The sequence below is a fragment of the Pecten maximus genome, chromosome 12 (genome assembly GCF_902652985.1).
Source record: "Pecten maximus chromosome 12, xPecMax1.1, whole genome shotgun sequence".
NCBI lineage: Eukaryota > Metazoa > Mollusca > Bivalvia > Pectinida > Pectinidae > Pecten > Pecten maximus.
The window spans coordinates 301,691-313,799 of NC_047026.1; the positions used below are offsets into that span (position 1 = coordinate 301,691).

The 12,109-nt window shown below is 36.0% G+C and overlaps 1 protein-coding gene across 2 annotated transcripts in view; it reads right to left on the minus strand.

The window, feature by feature from the left end:
* Positions 1–12,109, minus strand: part of LOC117339277 (phosphatidylinositol 4-kinase type 2-beta-like) — a 42,486-nt gene that overhangs the window by 23,850 nt on the left and 6,527 nt on the right. The window contains exon 1 of one of the 2 annotated variants that reach the window (XM_033900784.1): positions 1,657–2,815. The exons of the other annotated variant lie outside the window; for it this stretch is intronic. Coding sequence (XP_033756675.1) covers positions 1,657–1,905 — 249 coding nt within the window. The 5' untranslated portion in view covers positions 1,906–2,815. Of the gene's footprint in view, positions 1–1,656; positions 2,816–12,109 lie in introns of those variants that run through there. 2 annotated transcript variants of the gene reach the window in all.

Genomic DNA, 12,109 nt, shown 5'->3' on the forward strand with positions numbered 1-12,109 from the left:
ATTATCAGAGACTTACACCCTGTCTGTCCCGGACGAAGTAACAGCCAGTTCTATATTTATCGAAGACTTACACCCTGTCTGTCACGGACGAAGTAACAGCCAGTTATATAATTATCAGAGACTTACACCCTGTCTGTCACGGACGAAGTAACAGCCAGTTATATAATTATCTGAGACTTACACCCTGTCTGTCACGGACGAAGTAACAGCCAGTTATATAATTATCGGAGACTTACACCCTGTCTGTCACGGACAAAGTAACAGCCAGTTATATAATTATCAGAGACTTACACCCTGTCTGTCACGGACGAAGTAACAGCCAGTTATATAATTATCGAAGACTTACACCCTGTCTGTCACGGACGAAGTAACAGCCAGTTATATAATTATCGGAGACTTACACCCTCTGTCATGGACAAAGTAACAGCCAGTTATATAATTATCTGAGACTTACATCCTGTCTGTCATGGACAAAGTAACAGCCAGTTATATAATTATCTGAGACTTACACCCTCTGTCATGGACAAAGTAACAGCCAGTTATACTAGACAAGTGCAATCAATGATTGCGAAAGCTCACCGGCGGCAGCAATCACACTATGCATTCATTTTTATGTATGTATAAGCATGTCATTTTGAAATTGTATGTCACATAATATTGCTCCTAGACCTCTAATGGATGTATAAACCAAATAAGAAGGATGTAGACTTACAAGCTTTTCAAAACTAACACCCAAAATCTTTAAAGTGAGTTTTTGCCACAGCATCACTCCTGGATCTCTAATGAATGTATAAACCAAATTAGAAAGGTGATAGGTGTATACTTTTGGACTTACCCCCAAAACTTTAAAGTGATTTTTGGTGCCAGAAAAGTTAAGTCCACAAAATGGTAAAATGCGAAAAAATCACAATTTTTTTCTGCATGATTTTGCCATAACATCACTAATAGACCTCTAATGAATGTATAAACCAAATAAGAAGGACATGAGGTGTATACTTTTGGACTTTCAAGCTTTCCAAAAACTTAATCCAAAAACTTTAAATTGGGTTTTGGTGCCAAAAAAGTTAAGTCCACAAAATGGTAAATGCGAAAAAATCACAATATTTTTCTGCATGATTTTGCCATAACATCACTCCTAGACCTCTAATGAATGTATAAACCAAATAAGAAGGGCAAGAGGTGTATACTTTTGAACTTACAAGCTTTCCAAAAACTTACCCCAAAAACTTTAAAGTTTTTGGGTGGGACGCCCACGCCGATGCCGGGGTGACAGCATTAGCTCTCGGTTACTCGTAACCGGTGAGCTAATAATTATCGGAGACTTACACCCTGTCTGTCACGGACGAAGTAACAGCCATTTATATAATTATCGGAGACTTACACCCTTTCTGTTCCGGACGAAGTAACAGCCAGTTATATAATTATCGGAGACTTACACCCTGTCTGTCACGGACGAAGTAACAGCCAGTTATATAATTATCAGAGACTTACACCCTGTCTGTCCTGGACGAAGTAACAGCCAGTTATATAATTATCGGAGACTTACACCCTTTCTGTTCCGGACGAAGTAAGAGCCAGTTATATAATTATCGGAGACTTACACCCTGCCTGTCACGGACGAAGTAACAGCCAGTTATATAATTATCGGAGACTTACACCCTTTCTGTTCCGGACGAAGTAACAGCCACTTGTCCCCTTCTCACATAAAGTAGGGGTTGATCCAGCATCAATGGCTAATTCCCCTTCGTAAACTCTATGGGCGTATTCCACATCATTGGGAAAAACATTCCCATACACCGATTCATACCGGCTAAAGTCGGGTCCTTCCAGAGCGCCATACCCTTCACATACTTGTGTCTCTTCATTCGCTATTATCTTTACTTTATCCAAACTTTCAGCCATCATTGTCTATCAAAAATTTGGGATTTTAGGACAACATGTAAGCTGTTTATATAGGGCCTCTTAGATTTGTTGAAGTGTACACTGCCAGGGCCTCAAAGGCCAGCTCCAGAAGTCTCAACACAATATCACTACTGAGTTAGCTGGTCATACTACCAGTACAAACACAACTGACTGAATTATATTCAGACTCCAGACATGATAACACCTTGTGTCCACCCTTAATTTGGTAAATCCCAGCTCCGTGGTGAAAGTAGAAACGTTCCCTAACTCACACCTGTAAACCAAAAATATTGAATATCCTTATAATCTCCACTGAAATTTCAAAGATGGAAACTCCAACACTGAATTCCGTCAAAGTTAAAAGTCGACACTGAATTCCGTCAAAGTTAAAAGTCGACACTGAATTCCGTCAAAGTTAAAAGTCGACACCGAATTCCGTCAAAGTTAAAAGTCAACACTGAATGTCCCGAGACTGAAACTCCATACAAATATTCCTGTGTCCATTAGATGAATAGATGTGCACTGTTTCATTAGCCTGTTGTCAGTGTTGATTGTAATGATAATGTACTCTCTCTATACAGACCCTCAATTGAATGTCCTGAGGTCAGTACTATTACGACTAGACTGTCCATTGATATGAGAGACAAGAAAGTGGCAGACAAGCTAAACCAATGTACATAAGTATATACTACCAGGTCCAGGTATGACGTTGTTACAGGGCATTAACAGGCGATAATACATTGTAACATGTTGGGAGATGACTCACACTAAAGCACCTGTTAAGTAGCCATGTGATGCTTTCACTTATTATAGGTATTTTGTACACTGATTTATCTGTCACAGCATACAGGCTGCTTTTATATTCTCTTTATATTCTCACTTCAGCAATCAAATTACTTAACCCCTGTCATTCACTACACTGAAGTATAATAAATGCAGGTTATATACTTATATCTATATGAATAAATTTGAAATACCACTGATTTAAATATGGATAAAAACAGGACAATTGAAAATGAACTTTAAACAATGATGACAGCCATTTTGAATATTAGGGTATATATACCATATAGACATTTGCTTTTTTTTATCTTGTAGATGGTAATAATATAAGTAATAAAAGTGATTGTCATATATATCTTGCCCAATCAAAAACAACTAGATTGGTATCCTGAGGGATACCTAATACCCCTCGTTGGTGCTATAGGTGAGTGTAACCATATCTATCCTCGTTGGTGCTATAGGTGAGTGTAACCATATCTATCCTCGTTGGTGCTATAGGTGAGTGTAACCATATCTATCCTCGTTGGTGCTATAGGTGAGTGTAACCATATCTATCCTCGTTGGTGCTATAGGTGAGTGTAACCATATCTATCCTCGTTGGTGCTATAGGTGAGTGTAACCATATCTATCCTCGTTGGTGCTATAGGTGAGTGTAACCATATCTATCAAGTCAGTTGTAATAGTGTTAACAAAAAGGTGCCAATTACCGTTAACAATCGGGAAAGTACTTTGATAGGAGTTGTGGATTATCTATCAATCAGAAGTCTGCAACCATTTTGGATTATGCATCATGATAATTTGTTTTTATTCATACTCACAACTACAAGCCTCAACCAATCAAAAGCCATCAGCCATTTTGAATAATGCATCAAGGTCAAATTCTTTTTCTTATATGCACAGCTACATGGCATACAGATCATAAATGTAAAGTTTCAGGTTCGTACTTTCGTAGGAGGTGACCGGACAAGCCTAGACTAATCAGAAGCTGGTGGCTATTTTGAATAATGCATCATCATTGTTTTCTTTCTTTCTTATGAACTACATCTGAGAGAGAGAGAGAGAGAGAGAGAGAGAGAGAGAGAGAGAGAGAGAGAGAGAGAGAGAGACTCCAGTGTACCACCCCTTACTTTGTTACAAGGGTAAAATTATATAGTAGTGGCCATTTGGGATTTCAATAACCAATTACAAATTATCCATCAAATACAAGTTTCCTATCAAATCAGCATCGTCAGAAAACTATTGGTTTTGACGAAAACCCATCTCCTGATCTGTTTTAGGGGGTAAATTAGACCCTGGACACATTCTCCTTAATGGAGTTGTTTATTCCCTGTGGCATATATATACAATAGGAGTTGAATAAATAACAGCTTTATGACCAGAAAAACCCTAAAATTTTAGATTTTTGCATTGAGATAATCTCTGGAACCTATAGTTTAGACAGAGAAACATTCCAACTATGATGAATAATGCAGAGACTTCAAATAATTGACCTAGGGCTGAGGTATGGGGACAGATCTCAAAAATGTCAAAATGAGATATAATTAATGGGGATTAACTCAAATGGGGATGGAACTCAGAAATGTCATGATAATTAATGGAATGGAACTCAGAAATGTCATGATAATTAATGGAATGGAACTCAGAAATGTCATGATAATTAATGGGATGGAACTCACAAATGTCATGATAATTAATGGGGATGGAACTCACAAATGTCATGATAATTAATGGAATGGAATTCAGAAATGTCATGATAAGTAATGGGAATGGAACTCAGAAATGTCATGATAATTAATGGGATGGAACTCACAAATGTCATGATAATTAATGGGATGGAACTCAGAAATGTCATGATAATTAATGGAATGGAACTCAGAAATGTCATGATAATTAATGGGATGGAACTCACAAATGTCATGATAATTAATGGGGATGGAACTCACAAATGTCATGATAATTAATGGGGATGGAACTCACAAATGTCATGATAATTAATGGAATGAAATTCAGAAATGTCATGATAAGTAATGGGGATGGAACTCAGAAATGTCATGATAATTAATGGTGATGGAACTCACAAATGTCATGATAATTAATGGGGATGGAACTCACAAATGTCATGATAATTAATGGAATGAAATTCAGAAATGTCATGATAAGTAATGGGGATGGAACTCAGAAATGTCATGATAATTAATGGTGATGGAACTCAGAAATGTCATGATAATTAATGAGGATGGAACTCAGAAATGTCATGATAATTAATGGGATGGAACTCACAAATGTCATGATAATTAATGGGGAGGGAACTCAGAAATGTCATGATAATTAATGAGATGGAACATTAACTCAGAAACGCCATGATATGGCATGATTTATTATAATAAAGCAATGAAAACTAGAACTGTCGCCAGGATGGCTGACTAATACCCCCGCAATCTGCAAGAGTCAATGGTGAATTGGAACTGTTAATTAGAAGCTAACTAAGATAACCCAGTAAAATAGTGACCAGTTGCCATAGCAACCATATTTTTGAAAAAAAAAGAAAGTGGCATGCACATCTACACATGGTCCTCTACATTTGTGCGAAGTTTCATTGAAATTGGCCCTTCGGTTTAGGAGGAGTTGTCCGGACAAACTTAAAGTTATGGTTCTTATCAGAAAACCTGTTTACAGTGAGCAGTTGCCATAGCAACCATAATTTTGAAAAAAAAGAAAGTGGCATGCACATCTACACATGGTCCTCTATATTTGTGTGAAGTTTCATTGAAATTGGCCATTTAGTTTAGGAGGAGTTGTCCGGACAAACTTAAAAGTTATGGTTCTTATCGAAAAACCTGTTTATAGTGACCAGTTGCCATAGCAACCATAATTTTGAGAAAAGTAAAGTGGCATGCACATCTACACATGATCATTAATATTTATGTGAAGTTTCATTGGAATTGGCTTATTGGTTTAGAAGGAGTTGTCCGGACAAAATGCGTCTACAGACAGACAGACGGACAGACAACCTGATTCCAGTATACCCCCCTAACTTTGTTGCGGGGGGACAGACAACCTGATACCAGTATACCCCCCTAACTTTGTTGCGGGGGGACAGACAACCTGATTCCAGTATACCCCCCTAACTTTGTTGCAGGGGGGACAGACAACCTGATTCCAGTATACCCCCCTAACTTTGTTGCGGGGGTATAACTATATATAAATATCTATGGCAAAGAGTTTAATGTTTTTGTGATCAGCAACCAATTCATGCTGATAGAAGTAATTCACATTAACAGAATACATAACTGTAAGCTTTGCATGCACTGTTATTTTATTAGAAAGTGGTTATATCAAATTTCAGTTAGAAACTTGATCTCTTCAAACTGTGAAAAGCAGGATGTACGTATATACAGTGTATATATATATCATTTCCTGTGGATGTGCATACTGCTACAAAGTCCTGGATGAACTTAGAACAAAAAATATCTCTCATTTTCCACAAGTGAGACTTCAGATTAAAATGTTCCAATATTTTATATACATTATGATTTAACATTGAATATCATTGCTGTGAGCTAGTACATTAAAATTGTACAAAAGTTATATTTCTAACTGATAATTGAAGTATGATTATAATGACATTAATATCTATTTCATCTTACATATGAGAGATATATTGTATGAAGTAGAGGTGACACAAAGAAGTAACTGTCAAACACTGACAATGGCACAGCTAGTGAACCAGTCCCACGTGTACAGACCAATACACAAATCACACTAGGCCTAACGCCACACACAGCAATATAACCCAAAACTTAACAGGGCTGACTCTATCAATGTCAGTCATTTTAACTAATACCAAACCAGCAGAGTCTGAGGTCCAACACATCCATGATTCCATATGAACACATCATGTTTGATTACATAAATCTCAGTGACTCTGTATGAGTTTAAAAACCAACTTTTGACGTGTACAGATTCCTTCCAACTCATCTATTTTTAGTGTTATCACACAATGTATACACAGGCACAGGTAAGGGAAGTAACTCTAATGTACACAGTACTGGTACAGATATATATATATATACAGATTAAACAAAATAATACAAAATTATAAAGAAAATCAACCAAATTTTTAAGTGTTTTTTTTTTAATTCTGATTATTGTCTGTTGATTAAGGGTAAAACACAGAAGAGCATTTTGTCACATTTTCACAAAATTTGTTTATTTTACAACAATTGGAAAAACAAGGAGAAAATTAGTATATACCACATGTGTATCTGGTAATTAATATGTTGTTGCAACATCCACAAATGGCCTCAAAAGCATTACTGCAAACCATGCTGTTTCTATTGTAGCAGCAAAGGGATGGACAGAACCAGGGTAAAACAGTATATGTCCCCACCGAAATTGTACATGTAAAACAGTATGTCCCCACCGAAATTATACATGTAAAACAGTATGTCCCCACCTAAATTATACATGTAAAACAGTATGTCCCCACCTAAATTATACAGGCTACAACAGTATGTCTCCACCTAAATTATACAGGCTACAACAGTATGTCCCCACCTAAATTGTACAGGCTACAACAGTATGTCCCCACCTAAATTATACAGACTACAACAGTATGTCCAAACCTAAATTATACAGACTACAACAGTATGTCCCCACCTAAATTGTATAGGGTTAAACAGTATGTCCCCACCTAAATTATACAGACTACAACAGTATGTCTCCACCTAAATCATACAGGCTACAACAGTATGTCCCCACCTAAATTATACAGACTACAACAGTATGTCCCCACCTAAATTATACAGGGTTAAACAGTATGTCCAAACCTAAATTGTACAGGCTACAACAGTATGTCTCCACCTAAATTATACAGGCTACAACAGTATGTCTCCACCTAAATTATACAGACTACAACAGTATGTCTCCACCTAAATTGTACAGGCTACAACAGTATGTCTCCACCTAAATTATACAGGCTACAACAGTATGTCTCCACCTAAATTATACATGTAAAACAGTATGTCCCCACCTAAATTATACAGACTACAACAGTATGTCTCCACCTAAATTATACAGACTACAAGAGTAAGTCCCCACCGAAATTATACAGGCTACAACAGTATGTCCCCACCTAAATTATACAGGCTACAACAGTATGTCCCCACCTAAATTGTACAGACTACAACAGTATGTCTCCACCTAAATTGTAAGGCTACAACAGTATGTCCCCACCTAAATTATACAGGGTTAAACAGTATGTCCCAACCTAAATTATACAGACTACAACAGTATGTCCCCACCTAAATTATACAGGCTACAACAGTATGTCCCCACCGAAACTATACAGGCTATAACAGTATGTCCCCACCTAAATTATACAGGCTACAACAGTATGTCTCCACCTAAATTATACAGGGTTAAACAGTATGTCTCCACCTAAATTATAGAGGGTTAAACAGTATGTCTCCACCTAAATTGTACAGGCTACAACAGTATGTCTCCACCTAAATTATACAGACTACAACAGTATGTCCCCACCGAAATTATACAGGCTACAACAGTATGTCCCCACCTAAATTATACAGACTACAACAGTATGTCCCCACCTAAATTATACAGGGTTAAACAGTATGTCTCCACCTAAATTATACAGGCTACAACAGTATGTCTCCACCTAAATTATACAGACTACAACAGTATGTCCCCACCTAAATTATACAGACTACAACAGTATGTCCCCACCTAAATTGTACAGGCTACAACAGTATGTCCCCACCTAAATTATACAGGCTACAACAGTATGTCTCCACCTAAATTATACAGGCTACAACAGTATGTCCCCACCTAAATTATAGAGGGTTAAACAGTATGTCTCCACCTAAATTATACAGGCTACAACAGTATGTCCCCACCTAAATTATACAGGCTACAACAGTATGTCTCCACCTAAATTATACAGACTACAACAGTATGTCCCCACCTAAATTATACAGGCTACAACAGTATTTCTCCACCTAAATTATAGAGGGTTAAACAGTATGTCTCCACCTAAATTATAGAAGGTTAAACAGTATGTCCCCACCTAAATTATACAGGCTACAACAGTATGTCTCCACCTAAATTATAGAGGGTTAAACAGTATGTCTCCACCTAAATTATACAGACTACAACAGTATGTCTCCACCTAAATTGTACAGGCTACAACAGTATGTCCCCACCTAAATTATAGAGGGTTAAACAGTATGTCTCCACCTAAATTATAGAGGGTTAAACAGTATGTCTCCACCTAAATTATACAGGGTTAAACAGTATGTCCCCACCTAAATTATACAGGCTACAACAGTATGTCCCCACCTAAATTGTACAGACTACAACAGTATGTCTCCACCTAAATTATAGAGGGTTAAACAGTATGTCTCCACCTAAATTATACAGGGTTAAACAGTATGTCTCCACCTAAATTATACAGGGTTAAACAGTATGTCTCCACCTAAATTATACAGGCTACAACAGTATGTCCCCACCTAAATTATACAGACTACAACAGTATGTTTCCACCTAAATTATACAGGCTACAACAGTATGTCTCCACCTAAATTATACAGACTTCAACAGTATGTCTCCACCTAAATTATAGAGGGTTAAACAGTATGTCTCCACCTAAATTATACAGGCTACAACAGTATGTCTCCACCTAAATTATACAGACTACAACAGTATGTCTCCACCTAAATTATACAGGCTACAACAGTATGTCCCCACCTAAATTATACAGACTACAACAGTATGTCTCCACCTAAATTATACAGGCTACAACAGTATGTCTCCACCTAAATTATACAGACTACAACAGTATGTCTCCACCTAAATTATAGAGGGTTAAACAGTATGTCTCCACCTAAATTATACAGGGTTAAACAGTATGTCTCCACCTGAAGCGTACAGGGAAACAATGTTGTTTAATAATCTTCCACTCCATAAAATGATTCCTAATCATTCTTCTTGTTCAGTTTTAAGCTGACAGTGCATGTTAAAATGGATATTCTGCACAAGTTAAAAAATTTCTAGCTATTTTGCATCTTTTTAGAATGCTCTCTTATGACTTTCTTTTATAGCTATTGTCATGATCCTCACCAAAATATCTTTCCTGGTCTGTTTGGACAAGTGAAATTGGTTGAAATACTCCAAGCCAATATAAATTTAGAATGACTAGAGTAAATATAGCGCACCAAACAATCTGGAAAGTACTTAAGGCTCATCACTGTATCATTTATTACATGTAAACTACTAGATACACACACTACCTTGTATATGCTGTTCACTTATCAATTTTGCTGGGGTTACTGTTTCCATGCTTTGTTATGCTTATATATATATCCTCACAATTTTAAAATGTATGTATATAAATATATATGGGGATATTTCATACTGTTCCTGATCAACGGACCTGTTATAATCAGGACCATGCTAACATTTGTGAATCAATCTAGCTTAATCTATAAAGAATATCCTCTAATTAAATATTATATGTTTGTTTATGTGATATATTGAGGCATACAATTTCCATTAAAAAAAAAAAAAAAATAAAGATAATAAAATTAATTAATTAAAAATTGAATAACCTCGAAATGTTAATTTAAAAATGCAATACCTTATTAATATTAGTACAAAGCTACTGACACCACGTAGTATCACAGGTGAAAAACACAGGTAAATACAAATAAACTCCTATAAGTGGGAAAACGGAGAAACAGTTGGTCCAATAATGTCCTATGTAGGTCATAGTGACCTATATATATGCTTCATGTACTGATACAGCTGTCAGGAATTGTCAATTGGTCACATTAATACAGCAATTATTGTACAGATAACATGTTGGGGGATCATTATTGTACAGATAACATGTTGGGGGATCATTATTGTACAGATAACTTGTTGGGGAATCATTATTGTACAGATAAATTGTTGGGGAATTCATTATTGTACAGATAACATGTTGGGGAATCATTATTGTACAGATAACATGTTGGGGGATCATTATTGTACAGATAACCTGTTGGGGAATCATTATTGTACAGATAACATGTTGGGGAATCATTATTGTACAGATAACTTGTTGGGGAATCATTATTGTACAGATAACATGTTGAGGAATCATTATTGTACAGATAAATTGTTGGGGAATTAATTATTGTACAGATAACATGTTGGGGAATCATTATTGTACAGATAACTTGTTGGGGAATTATTATTGCACAGATAACTTGTTGGGGAATCATTATTGTACAGATAAATTGTTGGGGAATTAATTATTGTACAGATAACATGTTGGGGAATCATTATTGTACAGATAACTTGTTGGGGAATTATTTATTGTACAGATAACTTGTTGGGGAATCATAATTGTACAGATAAATTGTTGGGGAATTAATTATTGTACAGGTAACATGTTGGGGAATCATTATTGCACAGATAACTTGTTGGGGAATCATTATTGTACAGATAAATTGTTGGGGAATTAATTATTGTACAGATAACATGTTGGGGAATCATTATTGTACAGGTAACTTGTTGGGGAATTATTTATTGTACAGATAACTTGTTGGGGAATCATAATTGTACAGATAACTTGTTGGGGAATCATTATTGTACAGATAACTTGTTGAGGAATCATTATTGTACAGATAACATGTTTGGGAATCACTATTGTACAGATAACATGTTGGGGAATCATTATTGTACAGATAACTTGTTGGGGAATCATTATTGTACAGATAACATGTTGGGGAATCATTATTGTACAGATAACATGTTGGGGAATCATTATTGTACAGATAACATGTTGGGGAATCATTATTGTACAGATAACTTGTTGAGGAATCATTATTGTACAGATAACTTGTTGGGGAATCATTATTGTACAGATAACATGTTGGGGAATCATTATTGTACAGATAACTTGTTGAGGAATCATTATTGTACAGATAACATGTTGAGGAATCATTATTGTACAGATAACTTGTTGGGGAATCATTATTGTACAGATAACATGTTGGGGGATCATTATTGTACAGATAACTTGTTAGGGAATCATTATTGTACAGATAACTTGTTGGGGAATCATTATTGTACAGATAGCATGTTGGGGAATCATTATTGTACAGATAACTTGTTAGGGAATCATTATTGTACAGATAACTTGTTGGGGAATCATGATCATTATTGTACAGATAGCATGTTGGGGAATCATTATTGTACAGATAACTTGTTGGGGAATCATTATTGTACAGATAAATTGTTGGGGAATTATTATTGTACAGATAACTTGTTGGGGAATCATTATTGTACAGATAAATTGTTGGGGAATCATTATTGTACAGATAACATGTTGGGGAATCATTATTGTACAGATAACTTGTTG